Source organism: Raphanus sativus, chromosome 5 (genome assembly GCF_000801105.2).
Source record: "Raphanus sativus cultivar WK10039 chromosome 5, ASM80110v3, whole genome shotgun sequence".
Classification (NCBI taxonomy): domain Eukaryota; kingdom Viridiplantae; phylum Streptophyta; class Magnoliopsida; order Brassicales; family Brassicaceae; genus Raphanus; species Raphanus sativus.
Genome location: NC_079515.1, coordinates 12978940 through 13004553, shown reverse-complemented (window position 1 = coordinate 13004553; position 25614 = coordinate 12978940). Strand labels below are relative to the sequence as shown.

Here is a 25614-nt window from a genome sequence, read left to right as displayed (position 1 = left end):
TAAATATTTAAATTATATTACTATATATTTGTGTAATACAAAGTACGCATCTCTTACATTAGTATACATATTTAAACTATATTACTATAGATATACATAATATATTATAATTGAAATATGCATTATATTGATATAATTATTTAAAAAAGTAAAAATTATATGACAAAAATAATAAGTAGAGAATGATAATTTTGTATTGTTAAAATTGTAAATAAAATAAAATAAAAATATTATATTCATAAAACTAGATAAATATATTTTAAATTTATGTGTTGTAACAAAGTTATTTATTGACCAAACAAAAAAAAAGCAGATCAACACCACCAAATGTTGGCGGGTGAGATTTGCATGCAGATCTCCTGATTTTTCTACAAAAAGACAAAAATATTGAACTGCATGCAGATCTCCCGCTTGAACTGCTTTTACAAATAGAATATGGTGAATGGTGAATGCAGTGCAGGAGAACTACATGTGCAGAAGAACTGCACTTGTCCCGCTACTCCATTCGGACGATTTGTCTTTTACTGCAAAAAGCAGGAGACCTGCTTATTTTCCTACCCACCACACTTTTGATGTTGTTCTACTTTTTTACCATGTTATTAGCCAATAAACAATTTTACTTGATATAAATTAATTCCGAAAATAATGATTTATCAACTATAGATATAAGAATATTTGCACTCAATGCCTACAACTTTTACCATATTTGCACTCTCTACCTTATTTTTCCCCAAGTTTTTTCCCTCCTTCATCACTCTTTCCCCACAATATTTAGGTATTTTCCTAATTACTACATTCTTCTTATGTTTTCAGCCAATTCACCCTAGATATAATCCATTACTGTTTATTAGTTCTATTTATATACAGTCATTAAAAAAAAGTTCTTAAACAACAAAAAGTAAAATTTCTATAAAAAATTGTTGTAATTTTGTGTTGTGTCTACCGGCTAAGCTGTGTAGTATTTCATTAATTTTCTCTAGCTTAAAGTTAAACTATATTTTATATTTATTTTGTTAAATTATAATTTTAAAAACTCTTGTGATGTAGGATGTAAGTTAAAAAAGAATGACGTAGTTTTATGCTTTGATGTATTAGTGTTGTGCCTTATTTATTTCTAGCATAGAGTAAATTACTTTTTATTGTTATTTTCTTTGTATTTATTTAATTATATATATTATTTTAATCAAATATAATATATAGTAATAAGTATATTTAATTGGAAAACTATATATATGATATATTTAAGACTAATAGCATAGATTTTGTTTTATCCTATCAATTACAATTACTCTTATAAATATAACTATACATATATAATTTAAATTTTCATGTTATGCTTATAAATATAGTTATTTTTTGTTTTACAAACAGTTGTAAGCATATAGTATAAAAAATTTGTCATGACATATTATATATAATTACTTAAATTTGTCACTAATTAGCTCAACTAATATTATATATATCATTTGACAAAAATTAAAGATAATATGCGGATATGTTATGGGCAAATCATTAAGTTATTTTATATTTGTTTATGTATTTTTTCATTATGTGTTTTGATATTTTGGTGTAGTTTTTATTGTTTAAATATATGATCTGAATTTTTTTAACTCCTTTTACCATTCATAATTTCTAAAATAACTTCTCATGTTTGATCTGCATCTATCCTGCAAGATCCGCTTGATCTGCATTTGTCCTGCTTGATCTGTATGGTCTGCTTGATCTGCAACGCATGAACTGTTTTTCCCATTCAGAGGCAAGAGAGAGACAGGAGAGCGAAGGGAGAGAGAAAACTGCTTTTAGAGATATTTAAATGCCATTCACGATTTTTTATATTGCAAAGCTGAAAAGCAGGACCACTGCATGTGCACAGTTTTTTTGTCATTTTCTGTCTAAATGCAGGAGATCTGCATGTCCTGCAATACACTCGTTTTATATAGTTGATCAACGATTGACTCTTTTTCTTACCCAATAAATATTTTCTGAATTATTAAATTAACTAAAATTGATTATTTTTCTCTATAAATAACATTTGTTTTCCATCATTCTCACCACAATTCCACAGAAACAATTCTTACATCATCAACACTTTCTTTTATTTTTAGTTTTTTTTTTGCCATCAAGAACACCATTGTCAAATAGGTAACACTATCATTTAGTTTATATTTAAAAATCACCGTTGTCCACTATTAGTTATTATTAGACTTGGTGGAACATCAAATAATAATTAAGATAGTAAGAGCAAGACATTGTACAAATACTTTATAATTGTTCGTCAAATATTTCAACTAGCATGCTTTTCTAATTTATTAAATTAATTGAAATTATTTATTTTTCATCTGTAGTAAGATATTGGCCATATTTTAATGGGTTTGTGGGAGCTATGGATGGAGTTCATGTATGTGTTAAAGTGAAGCCTGAACTGCAAGGAATGTACTGGAATCGACATGATAGGACATCATTTAACATCATGGCGATATGTGATCTAAATATGTTGTTTACATATGTTTGGAATGGAGCACCCGGATCATGTCACAATACATCAGTTATCACGATGGCACATGACGGTGATTCTGAATTTCCTTTACCTCCAGGAGACAAGTATTATGTAGTTGATTCTGGGTATCCACATAAGCAAGGTTTTTTGGCTTCATATAGATCTTCTCGGAATGAAGTTATTAGATATCACATGTCTCATTTTAACAATGGTCCTCCTCCTAAGAATAAAAAAGAACTTTTTAATCGATGTCATGCATCTCTACGTTCTGTTATTGAAAGGACGTTTGGAGTTTTGAAGAAGAAATGGAGGATTTTGAGTGAATTTCCGAGATATGATACTGCAGTTCAAAAGAGAGTGGTAACTGCTACAATGAGACTACATAATTTTATCAGAATTTCAAATTATTTTGATAAAGATTTTGTTGAAGAAGTGAGACATACAAATATCAACAACGAAGATTTTGAAAGTGATATAAATGACATGGAGGCAACAAATATGGCTGATGGAGATCATATGACAAACATAAGAGACAATATTGCGGATATGTTATGGGCAAATTATTAAGTTATTTTATATTTTTTTATGTATTTTTTCATTATGTGTTGATATTTTGGTGTAGTTTTTATTGTTTAAATATATGGTCTGCATTTTTTGAACAGCTTTTACCATTCATAACTTCTAAAATAACTTCTCCTGCTTGATCAGCATCTCTCCTGCATGATCTGCTTGATCTGCATTTGTCCTACTTGATCTTCACCGCTTGATCTGCACCGCCTGAACTGATTTTCCCATTCGAATTCTTATTCCCCATTCACACAAGTTAAATGCAGAACTAAAAAATCAATAAAATAAATATGTGCTGCATGCAGTTCATTAATGTTTTACTTTTTGTCATGCAGGTAAAGATGGGCAGAAGAGAGATAGAGATATGCAGGGGACCAATAGCTGTGTAGCATTTTTTTCTTTTCTCTTTTAATTTATTATCTATAAATGGTATAATAGTTTTCTTTTATTTAATAAATAAATTTCTACATATTCTCACCAAACTTTTTACGACACATATATGCATCTTTCTTTTATTTGTTTTTAGTTTTTCAATCATATATTAATGGGAAAATTGTCTTTTAAATCACGAACTTTCAAATTTGGTTGAATAAAAGCCTGAACTTTCCCTTGGACCATTTAAAGCACCAATTTAATTTGACTAGCCATTTTAAACATTAATTTAGTTTGACTAAACCAAATTAAGCACGACGTTAACTCGGATAACAGAATGATTAAACAGAGTTAAATGCCGTCTCTAATCTCCGTTAAGTTCAAAACGACGTCGTTTAGAAATCTTTTAAAAAATCGCATCTGGGTGGATCGAACCTGTTACCAAAGACACACACATGTAACGCGCAAACCACTAGACTACTTGCACTTTTTGAACTTTATTGACTAATAATACCTATTATCGTGAAACCTCCAAATCATCTTCTTCCACTCTAAATCCCTAAATGATTTTATAAATATTAAAACTTGTAAATAGCTTATTAGTTATTTGAAATTTTGTGAGTATAAATAACTAAATGATTTTTAATTATATTTTTAACTAATAATAATACAAAATGATTTTAAATTATGATTTTTAAAAATATAATCTTTTAGTATTATTAAAAATTATAATAAACAATTATAGTTAATAATAACTTGTCTGATTTATAATAATAATTAATTATAATTTTTAATTAATAGTATACCAAATGATTGTTAATTATAATTTTAATTACTAGATGATTTTTAATTACTAATAAAACAAAATGATTTTTATTATAAGTAGTATTTTTAATAATACTTGTAAATAAAACTTAATATTATAGTTAAGTTAATAATTATTATAAGTTTAATATTTTTAGTAATGTTCACAAATTTTTGAATAGTTAATAATTTATTTACAATTTTTAATATTTATAAAATTAATTAGGGATTTAGGGTTGAATAAGATGATTTGGAGGTTTCACAATACTAACTATTACTAGTCAATCATGTTAAAAAATATTTAAGTGGTCTAGTGGTTTGAGCCTTACATGTGTGTGTCTATTGTCACGGGTTCGATTCCACTCAAATGCATATTTTTAAAAGATTTTTAAACGACGTCGTTTTGGACTTAACGGAGATTAGAGACGACATTTAACTCTGTTTAATCATTCTGTTATCCGAGTTAACGTCGTGCTTAATTTGGTTTAGTCAAACTAAATTGATGTTTAAAATGGCTAGTCAAATTAAATTGATGCTTTAAATGGTCCAAGAGAAAGTTCAGGCTTTTTTCAACCAAATTTGAAAGTTCGTGATTTAAAAGACAATTTTCCCATATATTAATACACACAAATATATTTTTTAATTAAAACAAGTATTTTTATATATGCTGATGCATGCAGATCTTGTAAGTTTAATAAATAAAACAAAATACTAGTTTTATATATGTTTTATATTTGGTTTAAAATACGGATCTAGATTATCCGAGATTTTACTATATGTATCCGAAGGCCCCATATATGGATATCAATGTCAGGATAGAATATGGAGAGTCCGGATCCAGATAATAAAATCTCGGATCCATTAAAACCAAATCCGGATCCGAATATTTAATTTTAGTCTAGATATATGGATATGTATTTTTAAAATATATTAAATTTTTAATTTTATCAATAACTATATTTGATATATTAATATTTATAAATAAAATTAATTTTATAATCTTATTTTTAATATTTAAATATTATATACATCTATATATTTATAAATATTGTTTAAATATTTACTTTATGTTTTATCATTAGCATCTTAGTATTTTTTAAAATATATATTAAAAAAAACATTTTGCGATCGGATCTAGATACCACAGATAGTACGATATCTAGGCGGATATCCAAAAGTTAGATATCCGGATTTGTATTCGTAAAAAAAATCATCTCTATTATTAAAATAGAAGTACACTTAAAATACCCCTAAGTTTTTGTAGTTATTTACAATCCTATGCCACTGAAAAATTTCTTATTTTAATGTTTGTTTTTTTCAGTTGATTTAATGTGTTGTCCTAATATAAATTAAATTACCTATTTTAATGTTTGTCTTTTTCAGTTGAATTAATGTATTGTCCTAATATAAAATTTAACTTTTCTTCTCTATTAAATCAATTTCGAAATTATTTATTGTTTTATTAATGCTGTCTTTTCAGTTTAATAAATACATTTCCTAATTCTAAATTTACCACCTTTAAAGATAATAAAAATCGCATATGGTATAGTAGAAAAATTATTATGCTATCAGTAATCCTACAACTACATGTTATAAATATTATACGTGATTTGCAATCGTGTACTAATATAAAATTTTGCTTTTGACCCGTATACTAATATAAAAATCATGTGCTAATCCCATATATATATTACCAAAAATTCATATAATATTGTCTAGTATAATTTAAATTTCATTATATTTATTAAAATGATGATATTTGTTGTTATTATTTTCAACGTGATATTTATTACTTATTACTTATATATATAATAACTTCCACTTTGTTTAAATGTTTAATTTTCATTAAAATAATTTTTACATTTATTTTAAAGATAATAAATTATTAATTTAGTTTGATCTGCATTTGTTCTGCATGATTTGTGTTTGTTCTGTTTGATCTACATTTTTTTATTTGCATTACCCATTCGAAACCTTTAATTTTTTATTAATTTTCTTAGGTTCTGCATATATTTGGTGAATGGGGGTTACATGCAGTTTCCTCTGTATTTATAATTCTTCTGCATTGGTAGGGGTGTCAAAATGGGTAAACCAACCCAAACCAACCCATACCCAAATGGATTGAACAGTTTATGGATCATGAGTCAAACCAATCCATTAACTAAATGGATTGGGCTAAACCATAACCCATATAAATTAATGAGTTAGTGGTTTTAATGGGTTGATCCACTAACAATGCTATTAATAAACATAATTTTAAAAAAATTATCATATCACAGTAAAATTATTATTGACAAATTACTAACATTTAATAACAAAAAATGCTAACCAGAAATTAACAAATTATATAATTTAACTCATCAAAATATTTAGCACAACATATTTAATACAATAATTCAAACTCCAAAATTTAAAATTCAAAACACTTATTAATAGTACTGCAAGTCTTCAACATAATCCAAAACACTTCTTAATAGTACTGCAAGTTTTGAAATAAACACAAGCATATCCACCTCGTTGAAATAAGTAAAAACGAACGGTCCTTAGCAAAGTTGATACGCATGCTATACTGTGATGTCCACTGGCTCAGTTGGTTTGTCTGTATTCACAAAGACTGGTTGCTTGTAAAGAATTCAAATACAAAGCTTGAGAAGCCTGAGACGAGATGAAGCAACAAATGAACCCAAAACGCTATCACTTGGATACGTACTCTTCCTGTAAACAACAGATGAAGCAACAATTCTCAAACCAGTAAGAAAGCATTTCCAATAAGAACATATCAAACCAGAACATATCAGTCGAACCAAGCAATTATGAGCTAAGTTTCCAGACTATGTGAGAAAATTAACTACCTCAATAGCTTCAATCATCACTCAAGGTACAACAATACAAACAAATACACCAAACCCAGAAAAGTTATAACACTGATTTTGAAACCCAGAAAAAAATACACATCAAAACCACCAAACCAAACGTACCCTTTAGAGCTAACGAGTATGCAGTTGTTGTTGGAGGATCCGATCGCGAGGAGCTCTTTGGAGAGGTCTGGATCGGTGTCGTAAAGGCAGATGTGGTAAGAGAGAAACCCAGAAATCGCAAGAGAAAAAACAGAGTTGTTGTGTTTGATGATGAAGGGGTAATCAATGTCAAGTCGTGAGTGATGATGAAGGTTGTGATCGATAAGTCGTGACTGATGATGAAGGTCTCGAGGTCGTGATTGATGATGATGAAGGTCTCGAGGTCTCGGGAGATCGGGAAAAAAAAATAAGTCTCGTGAGAAAAAAAAGAGAGAGAGAAAGAAAAAAAAAAAGATGACGTGAAAAAAAATTGGGTTGGATTGGGTAACTCATAAACCCATTTTGATCCAAACCAATATTCATCCAACTCACTAAACCCACTAACCCATAAAAACCATTTATCCATTAACACCCAAATTATTAACCCATTAGGATTATGGATTGGTTTGGTTTGGGTCAACCAACTGGTTTTTATTATAACTGAAAAAATTAATTTTCAATCTGAATTTATGTGCAAATATTACAAATTCTTCATTTAATATAAATAAAAAGTTTTAAAACAAAAAATAAATATCCGCCTGGTCGGGCGGGTCAAGGTCTAGTATAATTTAAATTTCATTATATTTATTAAAATGATGATATTTGTTGTTATTATTTTCAACGTGATATTTATTACTTATTACTTATATATATAATAACTTCCACTTTGTTTAAATGTTTAATTTTCATTAAAATAATTTTTACATTTATTTTAAAGATAATAAATTATTAATTTAGTTTGATCTACATTTGTTCTGCATGATTTGTGTTTGTTCTGTTTGATCTACATTTTTTATTTGCATTACCCATTCGAAACCTTTAATTTTTATTAATTTTCTTAGGTTCTGCATATATTTGGTGAATGGGGGGTTACATGCAGTTTCCTCTGCATTTATAATTCTTCTGCATTGGTCCTATGTTGGATCAATACTATTAAAACATGAACATGACATATTTATATAGGTGTGATCCAACTATTTTAATAGTATTAACTAGATTTTGATCCGCCCTTAAAAATGGCGGGTATTTTTCTGTTGGAAAATTTATTTTACGTAGTAAAAATTATGATTCTTGATAAATTATATATTTTAAATTTTTATGAAATTTATCTAAAATTTAATTATATGACTTATTTTGTTATTTTAAATATGAATAAATTTTAGAAGATTTCTAAATAATTCTAACCCGTAATATGATTTTATTTATTTAACCCGAAGTTAGACTTATTTTAAAGTGATTTTTTGTTAACTTAAATAAAATATTTCATATCTTCAACACTCTCTATATTGAAAAATTCATTTGTGTATTTCAAAACATTTTCTATATTAAATTAGTTTATGTAATATAGTTTTTATTTTAAATGAAACTAATCTTTTAAGGAGTTGAGATAATTCGGACACGTACTATGATTTTTTATTTAATCATTTGTTATTTCAACTTGATTTTATTTTGAGGTTTCATTTAATAAATGCTTTCAAATAGTTAATAACTTGAAAGGAGTTGAGATAATGCTTTCAAATAATTAATAACTTTCGGATAAATGGGTTTAACATAATATATTTTAAATGGGTTACTAAACATAATCGAAAATTTCAAGTTATTAATTATTTAAAATCATAATTTTTATTACGTAAAATAATTTTTCCAACAAAATATACCCGCCATTTTTAAGGGCGGGTCGAAATCTAGTATATTTTAAATGAGTTACTAAACATAATCGAAAATTTCAAGCCCATTGATCTGAAAGTTTCAAGCCCATTTCGTTTTAATAATTCATTGAACAAAAAAAATTGGACTGTCAATTTATTTTAAAACTCTATTGGGCTTTTAAGTGGCCGAAATTCCCTTTTAATTACACGATTTCATTTAAAAAAGGAAAGTAAATGGGATGTTTTGTAAAATAAAAATTAAAATTTTAATAGTATAGATTAAAACATCTTATTAATTATTTAAGAGAAATATTATACAAAGAAAAAAAAACAAATTTGACTAAAAAATAAAAATAAAAATTTCTAACAAAATATAAAACAAAAAAGAAAAAAATCAATTCTCAGTTTGGTTTAAAGTAAAATATTAATGAAAAGAAAATAAACCAGTTTTATGAAGTGAAGAACGACAGTTTTCTCAGTAACAAAAAAGTAAAAAAGAACGGCAGTTTTCTTAATGCTACAAAGCAAAGCACCCATTCAGATCATTAGTTAGACTTAGCGGTCGTATTGTAAATATTGTAAATGAGTATTGTTTCAAAATTTTATTATTTTAAATTTAAATTATATTTCAGATAAGTTTTAATATGTTTATATCTGTATTTTTGGCTTAAATAACTTGAAATATGTTTAGACTATTAATAATGACATCTTTTAAATTTTAAAAAGGTTTGAAATATTAACATGTAAAATAAAATAAAAATAAAAAATGCAGCAGTTATGTTAGAACAATCATAACATTTTCTTCTACCTTTTTGAAACAGTACAAATAAAATTAAAAAACTTTCTATGAACTTTTTAATTAAAGAATCGAAAATAAATAAGTTGGAAAGACTCAAAACTGAATTAAATTAGTTAAAAAAAAAGAAATAAAATATGATAGTTTCTATAAAAAAAATTATTTAGTCTCAAAATTTTCATACTATTAAATTTGAAACTACCAAATGATAGTATGATTTAGATATGAAATTTAAAATACCCAGTTGTATTTCAAAATCTCAAAATAATCTAACTAAACGGATAATAAGACCTATATGTTATTTAGTATATACATATTTAAAATTCTGTTACAACCAAATCTGTAAAACAAATATATATTTTTAGTAATATCAATAAAATATAATTGTATGCAAGATACTTTTGTAATATATATTTTTTTCGATAGGAATTTAAAAAAAAAATATTTAGTCTCAAAATTTTCATACTATTAAATTTGAAACTACCAAATGATAGTATGATTTAGATATGAAATTTAAAATACCCAGTTGTATTTCAAAATCTCAAAATAATCTAACTAAACGGATAATAAGACCTATATGTTATTTAGTATATACATATTAAAATTCTGTTACAACCAAATCTGTAAAACAAATATATATTTTAGTAGTATCAATAAAATATAATTGTATGCAAGATACTTTTGTAATATATATTTTTCTTCGATGGGAATTTAAAAAAAATAAATTCTTTATAAATTATGGCTTATTTTTTTATATAAAATGAGTTTCTGTGCTATATCACACAGGTTCGTGTTACTAATGGTGTACTCGTCTTACTATAATTTATACTGAATAAACTATTTCAATATATATATATATATATATATATATATATATATATAAACTCAGTTTTTTTCTAAAAAACAACTCAGTAAAAAAGCACTATTTTAATAACGTGAATGAACCATAAATTTGTGATTCTGAGAGAGAGATAAGACCAACATGTAAATTATAAATTAATCTTTTGTTTTATTTTTTTTCTTACAAAACTTCTGTAGAAATATAACAATGGACCCATGATCCTTCCATCCTATGAGTCTTTTTATTTGTTTAACAAATTAATAATGTGATAAGAACCAGTAAAGAGATGAAGAAACTTATGCATACAAATTACATACTTGCCAAAAACTATGGAAACTACAAAAGCAAAACTACCTCGGACTACTTATAATATAAAGATCAACATTAATACAAAGTTTATAAATTTTTCCTTCATGCTTTCTTGGGATGCTTGTTGGCATTGTAAAACCTTCCAAATCCTTTGAAGGCCTTAGATAGCTTCACAAGGTTAGGCCTCGCAATTCCCAAATGCATTTTCCCAGTTGAGAACTTCAGTGCTTGCAAGCAACACAGTTGCTGCTGATCAATCCCATCTTCATCGTCTTCCTCTTCCACTACTACTTCCTTCTTCTTCTCTATGCTCTTCATCTTCTTCATCATCGACTTCTTTGGCTTCTTCTTGTTTTCCTTCTTCTCTTCGTCGGTTTGCTTCTTCTCTGTTTCGGTCTCGTAAGTCTCCCAAAGCTGATCCATCCCTTGTCCTACGTCAGCGTTGTGTCGTTCCTCGAACAGCTTGCATGCCAATGTTCTCCTCCACTCTTTCTCTTTCCTCATTGACCCAAAGCTCCTTAGAGAAACATCTTCTTCTTCTTTCTGATCATTCACTTTGCTTTTCTTCTCTTCTCCGAGAAAGTCGCTCAGTCTTGGGAGATCATAGCTTTCATCATCACAATCTCCGACAAGATCTACTTTTTGAGCCTTGGATTCTTCTTTTGTCGGTTCTTTCCAAAACTGCCCTTCTCCATTATCTAGGACAACGTCACTTTCTAGCTTGACTTTATGTTCTTCTACTTCTTTCTTTTCACACTTCTCTGTTTCGTCTTCTTTCTCCAAGTCCATCTGATCCTCCAACTTGAGCGGTGGGATCTCAGCTGGTTTCTCATCGGTTAGAGCTTTCGACACGGTGATGCTGACCTCATGGCTACAGAATTTGTCAACAAACGTTACCTCCATATTCTCATCCTTGGACGCACAGTCCATTGAGCAAGCCTCAACGACCATCTTATACGCTTCCAGTTCGTTAACATCCTCATTGTTGACATCAAACTTGGGCTCCAAGACACTACCGAGCTTACTACAAAAGGAAACGAGGAAGCCTGGTTGCGTTTCGGGTGATTCAGAGTCGGGAAAAGTGTCGTGAAGATGCAGAGTACTGAGTAAAGCGAGAAGCAGGAGTGTGGTGGTAACGAAGAGCGGTGAGAGAAAAGATAGAATCTTGAGCATGTAAGGTGAGAAGAAGAGTATGTAAGAAAAATAGAATGGGTGAGAGATGATAAACGAACAAAAGAGTTGAAAGTAAGAAAGAAGTAGAGAAGAAAAAACAATCTTCTTCATGTTTTGATTCTCTTCTGGAGATGATGACAAGGCAAATTCAGACATTGTTTGCTGGAAAAACCCTTGGTGAGATGTCAATGGCGACAAAGAAGCTTAGCCAAGTGTTTTTTTTTTTGGTTCTTTTTCTTTGCACAGCACAAAGATAGAAGATCTAAGTGAGGATTTGGAAGGCAAGAGTGGTGTGAATATAAGAAAGACATGAGAGAGTGAGAGAAACATAGACAAGAAAAAGAAAGCTACTTTTGAAAGTTACCTTTCTTTTCACCCGTTGGGTCAATTCAGTAACCACCACCATTACCCTTTTCCTTTTCTCAGTCTATAGGTTCCTGACCTTGACACAAAAACGTCTAAACGGATTTATCAAAACAATACAAAACTTTGTACAATTGTCTATAGGGGAAGTGGCCAATATCATTTTGAGAATTGTGATAAGTCTAGATCATGTTTTGACGGTTTTGTGAATTGTTATAAGTCTAGATCATCACTGGAGAACCTAGCTAAGAACTAATCTAGAGTTTTACAAAAAAAAATGTGTTCGAATGTCCTAATTGCTCTAATGAGTGTACAACAACAACACTAGTACTCTTATCCTAAGACACCTTCAATCACGGAGATGGTTAGTTCATACAAGTAACTAACCAAAGAGACTAGACTCTTAGTGGTTGCATATGGGAAAAACATCATAGGTACTCAAGTGCAGATCATTATTAGCTCTTTTGTCTCTCACTTTTTCTTTTCTACTTCTTCTAAATGGACCCATAATGGTTCTTCTTTTTTCAATCTCTTTTGTCCTTAAAATCTTACTTTTTACTAACCGAGAGGTATCTTAAGAGGACTTGCCTCCACCATTACTTTTTATCTCTCTCCAATTAGTCACTGGGGATCACAAATTTGGTAAAAGCAAAGTTGTTTAGAGAGAGAGTAAAAGTGAAGCAATACTGAAATACCTCATGGTATCAATGAGATAGTGCTACATATAGTGATTAGTGAATGCAGCAGTAACAATATTATGTTTCACTTTTCATTCCTCCACCAAACGGTCAGACAGAAAAAAACACATGCAACTTAACGTAATAATACTAAATCTCAAGGGAACCAATTAATCAAGTATCCAATATTTCACCTTTAGGAAAAGATGAATCTTCATATTTGGAGGGTATTGAAAAATTTGTTGTGCCTTTAGCATTTGTGAAGAAGAAACAATGAAACAGAGAAACAAAACAAGGAGGTGCCAGATGAAAATTGTTTGTAAAATGAGCCATGGGTGGGTACAATATACGGATCCGACAATCCGGTTGGATCCAAGAAAAGGAAGTTTGTGACCATAGATCCATATCCGGATAATTAGATTTAAAGATCAAGATATCTAGAAACGATCAGGGGCAAATCTACTCAGTGGGGAGAGGGTGCACATGCACCCAGTAATTTTTTTGCAAAATTAATGTAATGTTTTGAATTTTACGGAATAAATCAAATCTTTTAATTGGAGAAAACTGTCATCGGTGTCTCAAGTTTAATGATATTTAGACAAGAACATCAATGGATCAGAGAAGACAAGTTTCACTTTGTGGGTTTATGATCAGAGAACATCAATGAATCAGTACAAGAAAAGGAAGAAACTTTGTGGGTTCATGATTTTAATTTCTTTGACTACTTCTACTATGGCTTCAAGCTGGGTTTTTGAATTTTTTTTGGGATTTTTGGATTCAGCCATGGTTACAGATTGACGAAGGAATAAAAAGATCAAAAGCTTTAGTTTGTTTTATTTTAGAGCGGCATATTAGATAATACGAGTTGCTATATTTTTCCATCCCCTTTTGAGAAGAAACTCTCTTTGACTTTTGAGAAGATAGATCCAAGTAACCATTTAATGATCATCCACTATGGTTCACAAATATTTAAAACCTTCTGTTCTGTGGTTTCAACTGAAAAAGTTCAATGTGAATTGTAGAGTATGTTTTTTTTTAAATTTAGTTGGGTTTAATTTCTGAATTTGGTTTAGTTTTGGTTTATTATTAAAAATTTTACGGTTTTGGTCTTAATATACGGAAACTAGATGTTTTGTCCGCACATGCGGAAATAATCTACTTACAAATAATTATTAGTTTATGTTTTACTAATTTAAAAAATCAATATAATAAATAGTTATTTATGATTAACATAAAGTTTAAATCAAACACCATATATATATATACTAGGTGATTTTCCCGTGCTCATGCACGGATATAAATATTTATAAAATAAATATACTATAATAATTGATTGCTATATGCTTTAATTAATTTATGATTTTTATGCATAATTTATATTAATAATATTCCATTACTTTAATTAGACATATGATTTTAAATATGTTATATCTAGTTGATTTAGTTATCATTTAGGTATATTGGATTGCATTTATTTCTCTCAATTCAACTGTAATATTTTTTATTCTAAATATATTATAGTTTTGATTAATTTTTTATTTGCATTTAGGTTGCTTGTTGTCTTTCTTAATTTTAATTTTAATCTATTATTTTAGATATAAGGTTGATAGTCGAATCACTCATATTGTGAGTATATTGAGTTACATATATTTTTCAAATTCAAACTGAAATATAATTATTTTTATTTTTTATAGTTTACATGGTCGGACTACTAAATTTAAGTATCCAGACTCCGTTTAGCAAAAATCCAATTGATAATTAATATAATAATATATATATATTAAGTTGAATCAAATTAATTTTATTTATCGTTTAAATGTGCATGTATGATCATAATATTTATCAAATTATATGATCATTTTTTTAAATATATATATATTATAAAAGAAAATATGATCAATATAAAGTTACAAACATAAATAACTGATACATTTTTAGAAGCTCATTAACACATATCAATATTTACAATAATTGAAATATTTTATAAATTCTAAATATTTTATGTCTTAGATTTATTGAAAGGTAAACCAAAATTTATTTTAAATAATCTAAAAATGAGAATTCATATTTACTTTGGTATTTTAACTATGGTTATATTAAACTCCATAAATGTAAAAACATAAAATTTAAAACAAATTTAGTATTAGCAAAACATATAATTGTAATAATAAAAAATATAATATATCTACCTCGTTAAAGTATATAGTTTTATGTTATTTAAAATATTTATAATTATTTGATCAAAAGATGTTTATTATTAAAACATATATCAGTTTATGTTACTTAATTATTTTATGTAATCATCTAAGAAATTAGATAGATATATCATATATCAAAATATTTCTATTACTTTGAAAATATATTTTTGTATTTTTTAAAATTATGTTTTAAAATAAATAATATTTCTTTTTCTAATATCCATTATCTTTCTGAAATTTATTTTTTTATGAAATCACATTACATACAATATATATATATATATATATTCATCTAAGAAAAAATATTTAAAAATTAAGTATTTTATTAATTTAAAAGTATATTGTATGTTATTTAAAAATATTTTTAAAATATAATATTACTATCTTGTGAAATTTCCTTTTTAATGAAATCATATTATATATACATATCTTTTCGTTTTTAAATTCTTTTTAAAATTTATAACGGTTTCCTTTTTTAATATATATGTTATATGGAAATTTTTTTAAAAGGAAATTAAATAAAAAACAATAATAGTATTTAAATGTAATATTTTTAATTCGTTAAGGGTATCAATGTAATCAACCATCGTGAGAGTTAACGTGAGCGCGACACATAGGAAACTGACTTCTCAAATGAATCATCAAAATATATATGTTTATTATTGTGATAAACTTTTAAAAATACTTATATATTAGAAATATTTTAGAAAATATTTTATACAAATATTTTTGATTGATTAATATTTAATTTTAATTGGTCTATATCTTAATGTTTTATAATAAAAATATTTTTTTTCTAGATAACTATATATATATATATATATATAAGAATTATCTTAATTTTTTTAAACATGTTTCATTTTAATTATTTTATTATATTAGTTTGTAACCAATTAGCTAATATACCTTATAATCTAATATAATTAAATATACAATTATTTTTAATTATATAATAAGCAAAAATATCTAAAATCATGGAAAACATAATATATAAGCAAATCACTTTTTATTGATTAATATTTAACTATAAATTGTTCTATGTCTTAATCTCTTATAATAGAAAGTATTATTTTCAGATAACAATATATATATATAACAATTATCTTTTTAAAATATATTTTTGATGATTTATCATATTAATTTATAATCAATTAGCTAATATAAAATATAACCTACTATTATTAATAGAAAATTCGTTTTAATTAAATAATAAGTCAAATACATTAAATCATGGAGAACATGACACATAAACAAATTCTTTCTCAAATTATTTTTAATATATAATAAGAAAAAATATCTAAAATCATGGGAAACATGATATATAAACAAAATCATGTTTTGATTTATTAATATTCAATTATAAATTGTTCTAAGTCTTGATCTCTTATAATAGAAAATATTATTTTCCAGATAACAACTATATATATATAACTTATCTTTTAAAATATTTTTGTAATAGAAAATATTATTTTCCTAAAATCATGGAGAAGATGACACATAAGCTAAATCACTTCATAAATAATAGTATAGATAAGTATTAAGCTTAGGTTTTCATGGTAGGTTTCTAACTTTTATTTTGGAGATATTTAGAACTAGGTATTTTGCCCGCATGTGCGGGCATAATCATTTTATTAATAGTTATTAATATGTATTATAATTTCAAGATCATGATAACTTATTTTTTTATATTCTTAATCATATTTACTTAATTTTATTTTGGTTTACGTCTTCTTAACACAAAGGAATGCTATAAAACTATGAGACCATGAGAACATAGTTACATATCAAAAATATTTCACACAACAGAATAAAGTAAGAATGTGAAATTTCGGTCTCTCTTAATCTACTTTGTATTTTTGAACCAAAAACATGTATTGAATTACCAAAAACATTAAAACATACGGAATGAGAACAAAATAAATAAAAAGGAAAAAACTAAAGTTCAAATAATAATTTAAAAAAAACTTTCATTTGTTTACTTGATCAATATATACATCGACTCATCTTAAAGAAAAATAGAAAATGACAGTTTTATTATTAAAGTTAATTTATGGTTAATTATATAATGATAAATCTAATTATTCATTAAAATATATCTATTTAGCCGTTTTAGAAATAAACCATTAAACACATGTTCATAACATGATTACATATACAACTAAACTTAATATCAAAACATATTTTTCTTATAGATTAAACAGTAATAAAACATACACATGAAATAATTACCGAAGTTATGAACATAATTTCAAATTCCATGTAACAAACGATTTGTTCATAGTCTTTCAAACACTAAGAAAGAAGAAAAACATAGAACTCCAACTAAAGAAAATGCAAATATCAAAAGTACATAAATACAAATGTCAAAAACTACAATCAAAACAACTTGGAATGAATTAGAAAAATTAAACTATAGAATTTAAAACATCTTACATCATATGAAAATAAGAATTGGTCCTAACTTGATAATTATAATTGTAATTCCAATTAAGAATGTTTGAAATAGTTATATTATTTTAATTAATATATTAATGATTTAAGCTAAAAACTAATAAGAATCTCGTGAAAGTTAAAATAATTATAATCATAATTACAATTAGAAATTTTGAGATATTTATATTATTTAAATTAATTAGAAAGTTCAAAATATTTATATTATCTAAATTAATAAATTGATGATTTAATCTAAAAACTAATAAGCAAAATTAGCTAAAATTATGGAGAATGTGACAAATCAACAAAATCACTTTATATATAAATTAATAAATTGATGATTTAATCTAAGAACTAATAAGAATATGATAAATAAGCAAAATTACCTAGAATCATGGAGAATGTGACAAATCAGCAAAATCATTTCATAGATAATAGTATAAATAGATGAAGTGATAGTTTGGAAGAAATATTGTGCTATATGATATTTTTTTTTGGGAAAATAGCTAGTCTTCCCACTAAAGGTAAAAGAAAGAAAACGGGCCAGTTTCCAATTTGTTTGAAACATTTGGGAACAAAGTGAAATTTCAAGAATCGAGCAGGATCATTTGTCAATTAAGTAAGAGTTAAGATGGAGTCAAGTTCGAGTCCGGGATTAGGGTTCAACGTCAGGTTCGGATCAACCCGAATCAAAGAATACATCAGTGAGATTGGACTGTCCGCCCGCGTTCCGAGAGGGGATTCTCTAGCCCCGTTGTAGAGTCAAAATGGCGGCCGGTGAACGAAAGAATCAGCCGTTATCTCCTCCGACGACGATTGTGCAGCCAACTACTCCGACGAAGCGTGTTTTGATCACTACCCTTCTCGCAGGTTCCGCGCATTGCTCTCACTGCTTCTTCTTTCTTCTTCTGTAACATTAGCTTCATCTCTTTCTGAGTATCCAAATTAGAAGCCTTTGGTTTTGGTTTTGGATTATTATTCTGCAGCTTGTTGTTGTGTGGATCATAGGCTCATAAGCAGTAGAACATGTAATGTAGTATTGTCTGAAAAGATGTTCATAAGGATTAATTGAGAAATCATAGCATAAAAGTACTAGAACATGTGTTGTCTGAAAAGAATGTTAATTAATGTGCAGGAGTTATTGGAGGAGGAGCTGGTTTAGTCTCTAAACACCGCAAAGCTTATCCCAATATTCCCACTATTTATGCCACCAACTTCGCCATCGTCGCTGGTTGCTATTGCGGTACCTAATCTTTGCTGTAATGTGCAACAACAATCTCTTTAAAGCGTGTCTGCTCTTTCTCCATTTGTGTCCTCCTCACTATTGGATTCGACTGTTATGTTTACAATGTGGACCTTGTTTGATGTCAGTGTAATCTTTTTGTCTTTTCTTTCTTTTTTTGTTAGGAGCTCGTGAGTTTGTGAGGATAACTCGAAGATCAGCACATGATGATGTGTTGAACTCAACTATTGGAGGGCTTTTCAGTGGTGCTTTGCTTGGAAGACTTCAAGGTTCTTCTATTCTATTTCACTCTGTCTTCCTCTGTATGATACTCCCTGAAGATTTGATTGTCTTTAATACTACTCTCAAGAAGCTGAAAATGAGAATGATAACTCTGTCATCTGAATCTACTGAAAGGACTCTATCATTAATTTCCAGGAGGTCCATATGGTGCATTGCGGTACTCTGTCATTTTTGCTGCTATGGGCACTGCATCTAACTATGCCGGCCATAAAGCAAAAGAAATGTTGGAGAACTACCGTAACAAGGATTCGATCAAGTTGCCTGAGTGGTTTCCTGTTCAAATACTCGATGAAGAAGCCTTAGCAAAGAAGAAAGCTCGGGAACAGAAGATATTCGCTGAAAGATCATTTGGGAGATTGAACAAGGAAGAGACTTGACTACTTGGATTCATTGTTAGTCTCTAGGTTAGCTGTTTCGTGAATGTAACTCTGTGGTGTTTAGATGGGACTTGAAGAGGACTTCTTTTGTGTTTCCTATTGGGAAACAAATCTTTTCATTAGCCTCAAGAAAACCTCGTCTAGAGACAAGTTGTATGGTGACCTACCGTGAACGTATCTATATATAAAATATTATTCATGGTTGATTATGGGCATACCTAAAACTTCGAAAGTTTGAATATTGGTAGACTTGTTTTGGCACACGACTAAAGAAGCCTTGAGAGGCAGATTAATGTATAATGCAGGATCTCATACTACTAGAGAAACTTAGAATAAACTAAGACTAAGTAATATTGTAAAATTAATTTTAATAGTGTTGATCTAGTCGTGTTTACGCGAGGATTTTATTTCCGCCAATCACGATTTTCTATTTGGTTGTTCTAAACGTTTTAAATAACAAAACTATCCAAGTTTTTCTGTAACTAATTAGTTTTAGTTTCTTCGGAAATTATGGATTTTTTTCTACAACTTGACACTTTCTTAGATCTAGATTGCCGGCTACGACACGTTAATGCTAGTTATAACTTATAAGCTTCGATCAATTACAGTATTTCGTTATAATTAAGTTCCTGTTTTAGTAAAGTAAGAATTTTGATGTTTTAGGTAATTGAACATTGCGTCCAACTTTTTCGTAAAAGTTAACTTTTTTTTTTGTCATCCAAAGAAAAACTTTACTAAATAACTAAAGGTTCACATAAGCTAGCTTAATGAGCCAGTCATAGAGGAGTCTTATCTCCCAAGTAACAAAAGTTTGAAGCTTATGATCGTCCTGCCTTAGAGAGAGTCTGCACGGCCATTATTTAAACGACTAATAAAATTAAACGAAATCGAAGAGAACTCTGAGCATAAGAAGTCGATCTCATCAAGTTCAGGACCAAGAGCAGGCCACTCATGCGGCTTGTTGATGAGTCGTACAAGTTGCTGGCAATCTGATTCAAAAATCACCTCGCAAGCATCCATCTTCCTCGTCTCTTTCAGAGCCCACCTTAACGCTTCTGCTTCCGCATGGAGTGGCAAAGCTACCTTGTCATAGTTCTTAAAGCCAATGCCAAGTAGTTCTTTCAAAAAAAATTGATGTTTATGAACTAATTACGTGGATGTCCATTAAGCCTATAAATCCATGTTCTAGAGGATTCTAAAATTCTAGCTTTGTATCTGTTATATATATGTACCATCATTACTATAGAATAATAAGAACAATCAATTTTCCCTTTCTCTCGATTCACAACACGTTATCAACAATTAATTCTTGACCTTAAAAGATCCATAAGTTTTGGATAACTACAAGAATGTGATTATCTAAAATTTATTATATATTTTGCATCTAAACATTACAAGACTTAAAATACGTAACTATATGTCAACTATGTTGGATGTTAATTTAAAAAAAAAAGAAAAAAATCTCGAAGAAATTTTAATGATGCTTATATATTGGAAAACATATTTTTAACACAAATAATATTGTCCAACAGACACATTAAAAAAGATTAAAGAAGTTTATACTTGTGTCTTGTCTCTTTGAGACTCAAAACAATGAGCTATTGATGTAAGATAATCACGTCTACTTGATTATGCTCCATTCTCTGAAGTGAATGTGACACTATATATTGAAAAAAGAAAGACCACATTATTACATGAGAAAGTGGCTACAAACATGGTCGTAGACACTAATGTGGATATGGATATGGTCAAAGTAAAGTGTACTGAATTTCTTTCAAAAATATATTCTCACAAGAAGTGAGAAAATAAATAGGGTAGCAAATAAGAGATATTTCTCTCAGCTTATAAGAAAAAAAAATTAACGTGAGTACAGTGTCGTGTAGTATCAAGATTATTGGAAGTTCTAGAAGAGCAGATACATGTATGCCTATGGAAACGAAACTTATACTTTCCCAAGTCTCAAAGATCAAAAATATCTAAGATATAACACATAACCTTAAGTTGGATATGTTGTTGATTTTTAGTTGAGATTCAATTCGAGATTTACAAAAATGTAGTCTTATCATCTCGATGGGCAGAATTAGAGAATCTTACATCTCTAGTAAGTGGAACATCCAGAAGTATATTCACACTGGAAACAGACTTGAGGAATCATTTATAAAGTAAAACCAAGGAATTTTACATCTACCAATGTTTAGACAATAAGTAAAGTGAAATGTTGAATACCTCCAATCACAAGTATTACCCAAGGCACTAATTATATTATACTACACAATGATTAGAAAATGGAGATAAATGTAATAGTAAACAAAAAGTTTACTGAACGTGTAATGTTTGGCAAGCCGGTTATGCCATCCCGGTATAGTAATGATGTGAAAGATAATCATATGAATATTCTTTAAAGAACCAGAAGATTCTTACGAATAATCTACTATATGCTGCGTGCTTGATCACCCACTGGTAGACTGATCATCCACCATATGTTTATAATTAGTGCATCGACAAGAAGGTCGTATGTATCCTTGTCATAGATCCACAGCCTGATTTTTGCGAGATTAATTGGTAATACTGGTGAATTCACAATCCTTTGATAATTATTTTATGTATGTAGAGATACATGATGAACATATTGTAGTTAATGTTCATATGTGAGATGCATCAACAGTGATTCGCATAATGCCAAAGAGTAATGAAGAACTATCCCCATTTAATTGGTTTTGGGTCATAAACCAAAGATCTCCATCTAGAAAATTTGATAAAATTGTAATGGTTCCACCACATCGATAAAAGATGGGACCTCAAATGAGGTTATGAATATGTTTGATATGATCTCCATTGATGATAAAATCTAAAAGATTTTATAAGATTCATTTAAAGACTTAAAGTTAGTCTATCCAACATCAGGGAGAGAAAATAAACAGCTGGAGAATGAATGAGTTGATATGAATTTCATTGATCCTTGGACGAAAGAGCATAAATAGAAGTCCAAAACGAATGTATGGAGATCATTATATTACAAAGATTACTATATGAGTTTCCATACTTATTTACTGACCCTAAGAAAGTGATTAATTCACAAGTACCAGCTGTAAATGCTCCAGTTAAAATGGATGTCCCAGAAGGACAATATCAAACTGCTAATAAGTCTAAAGAGCGCCTGAAGCGTGATAGATTTATCGGTTCCAAATATAAAAATCCTCGAAAAAGAAAAAGACCATGAATGAGAATGGCAGAACCGAGGAATGAAATATTAAAGATCTCGAAATAGAAAACATGACAAGAAAAAAATTCAGGTACCTGAAAATAAAAAAATCTCAAATAGCTATGTCATGTCACAATATGGGACCCATATTAAATCGATGTTATAAGTACATATGCATGCAATGTAGCAGTTGATGAGAATGAGGATCATGAACCATCTATTGAAAATTGTACATAAAGTAATGATTGGCCAAGATAGAAATAAGCAATAAATGTGGGATTAAATCTCTTGGAAAGAGAGAGTATTTGGACAGGTAGTCCATACACCTGAAGGTGTAAACCAGTGGCACGTAAACGGGTATTTATGTGAAAGGATGAATGAAATGATGAAAATTGTGATGCAAAAGAGTAGTTGATCAAGGGTTCACACAAAGACCTGAAATTGTTATAAAAAACATATCATATGGTGGAAGCATCAACTTTAAAGTTTCTTTAGTCTAGCAAGAATTAAAAACCACTGGAATATGATAATTATGTCAATGATCCAAGAGGATATAAACTGCAAGAAGTAGTAAACCCCATAAGGATTCAGACTGCTATAAGCAGTAAGTGTTAGTTCTCGAGAATATTACTGCGCAAATATATCAAATATATAAAGGAAATAATTCTTGGTCATGAAGTACCATGATATTGAAATTTTACTAGCCTCTTTCATAATTGAAAATGTGATTTTGTATGACAAGAAGAATGGTCATACAAGTAAATTTTATAAGAAGAGAGGAAATAACTCACCTGTACAAGTAATTTTATATGAAGGTAATCCAAGATATGATCACTTCTACGACAGTAATTCTATGGACAAGAAATCTAATGGTCTAAGAGATTATCTGACAATCAAACGAGTTTATTCACTAAGGATGTGATTATATCAATTCCTAAAAGGATCATATGTATGATGATAATATATCTCCTGAAGATGATGCTTCAAGGGGGAGAATATGATGATGTGCGGGGTTGTGCTCTTTTTCTTATCATGGTTTTTATCTCATTGAATTTTTCCATGTCAAGGTTTTAACGAGACAACAAAGAAGACGCAAATGATAGATACCTAAAGAGGAATGTTAACACTTACGTGTTGAATATCTATCATTCTTCTATTGTATCTCTGATACAGAGAGAAACAGAAGAGAATGATCAAAGATCAATCATACTTGAAGAAGAATCAAGGTGCGAACACATTCTATTTGTGAGACAGAGTCGAAGGTCGAAAGTTTGAAAAGCAAAAGAGACCTTCAAGATGGAATTAAAACTGACTTGGCGTCCAGAGAAAGATCTTTGAGTCTAATTTCATATCCAATTTGAATCAAATCATTCTATATGAGAGAACTCGAGATATGACAGTTTTCGTGGAACATGTGCAAACTCTCTGAGAATACCTATATTATTTACTATTCAATATGTCGCTCGATGTTTCCATCCTACCAGAGCCAGACCGGAGCTTAAAGTTAGACATGGATGTTACATTTGACTTTCAAGTGATTTGAAGTCATTTCATCCTACTGTCATAAGGATATTCAAGTTTCAGTGAAGAGTGTAAAATCTGCCAAAAGAGGTGAGCCGTTCCGAGTCCAAGCTAAGGAGTTAATTCATCACATTGGAGAGTGTCTTATTAGATATTTCAAGTTATGTTCTCATCAGGGAATAGATGCGCGCTGCACTCTTTTTCCTTTAACCATAGTTTTTTCCACTAGGTTTTCCTGGTAAGATTTTTAATGAGACAGCATCCTACACGCTTTAGAAAATATTTTTGTAATGAACATCCAAGGGGAAGTGTTATGAACTAATTATGTGGATGTCCATTAGACCATAAGCCCATGTTCTAGAAAGTTCTAAAACTCTAGCTTTGTATCCGTTATATATGTACCATTACTTATGGAATAATAAGAACAATCAACTCTCTCTTTCTCTCGATTCACAACAGTCTTAAGGTTTAACAAAAAATAATAATAATGTAGGTTTGATTAGTAATCCTATACCGGGGCGTTTAGAGAATTTTGGTCCTCTCGAATGTTGCAGATAGGCATAGAAGTTTGGGTACTCTTCAAGTTTAGACCGGATATTTCAAATTTTCTTATATTTCGGTATTATGATTTATCATCCGTTCAGGTATTTTTTATATATCCTATCAAATGTAGATATTTTTAGTTTGAGTTTTGGTTATTTCAGATTGGAATCAGATATTTAGATTTGAAAAAAAAAACAAATTCTTCATTGCTCAAATTTGTTGTATTTAAAATTTTACCATTAACTTAACTGATTTTCTAAATTGTAATAGGTTTAGAAATAAAACTTTGAAAATAAAAAGATACTAATATGGTTATTGTTTTGAGATTTCAAATGCAACAATTGTTAATATACGAAATAAAAAGCTTGACATGAATTTTAAGTGAGAAGCAAATCACTTTATCCGTTAATATATGTATATTATTTGATCTTTGAACTATGTGCATCATCATTATAAATATTTTGAATAGAATGAGTGAAGTAAACTAGATATATATAATTAAGTATACATGTGTTAGAATATTGTTATTGAAATAAAATTGTGTGACGTTGGTTGTATCGTCCGACACAGTAGGTGTGGTAGTGGTTCGGAAGGTAGACAATAAATTTCAATAAACTATTTCATAATGCGTAAAAAGAATATATGAAAAAAATCTCAACAATACATGTGAAGAAGAAAAAGTCTTCAACAATGCAACAAATCAAATCTGAG

At 28.6% G+C, this 25614-nt stretch overlaps 3 protein-coding genes across 3 annotated transcripts; 2 read left to right on the top strand and 1 right to left on the bottom strand.

Annotated features, from left to right (window-relative positions):
• The first annotated feature begins 2383 nt into the window (after window positions 1–2383).
• On the top strand, window positions 2384–3453 carry LOC108858243 (uncharacterized). The gene is made up of 2 exons (XM_056985679.1): window positions 2384–2857; window positions 3400–3453. The coding sequence occupies exons 1-2, from the start codon at window positions 2384–2386 to the stop codon at window positions 3451–3453; spliced, it is 528 nt and encodes a 175-aa protein (XP_056841659.1).
• A 7410-nt stretch (window positions 3454–10863) lies between these two features.
• Window positions 10864–12354, bottom strand: LOC108857127 (uncharacterized). The gene has a single exon (XM_018631062.2). The coding sequence runs from the start codon at window positions 12218–12220 to the stop codon at window positions 10994–10996; it is 1227 nt and encodes a 408-aa protein (XP_018486564.2). The 5' UTR covers window positions 12221–12354; the 3' UTR covers window positions 10864–10993.
• Window positions 12355–18373: 6019 nt separating this feature from the next.
• Window positions 18374–19852, top strand: LOC108859254 (uncharacterized). The gene is made up of 4 exons (XM_018633139.2): window positions 18374–18605; window positions 18871–18978; window positions 19143–19247; window positions 19396–19852. The coding sequence occupies exons 1-4, from the start codon at window positions 18503–18505 to the stop codon at window positions 19635–19637; spliced, it is 558 nt and encodes a 185-aa protein (XP_018488641.1). The 5' UTR covers window positions 18374–18502; the 3' UTR covers window positions 19638–19852.
• Window positions 19853–25614: the final 5762 nt, after the last annotated feature.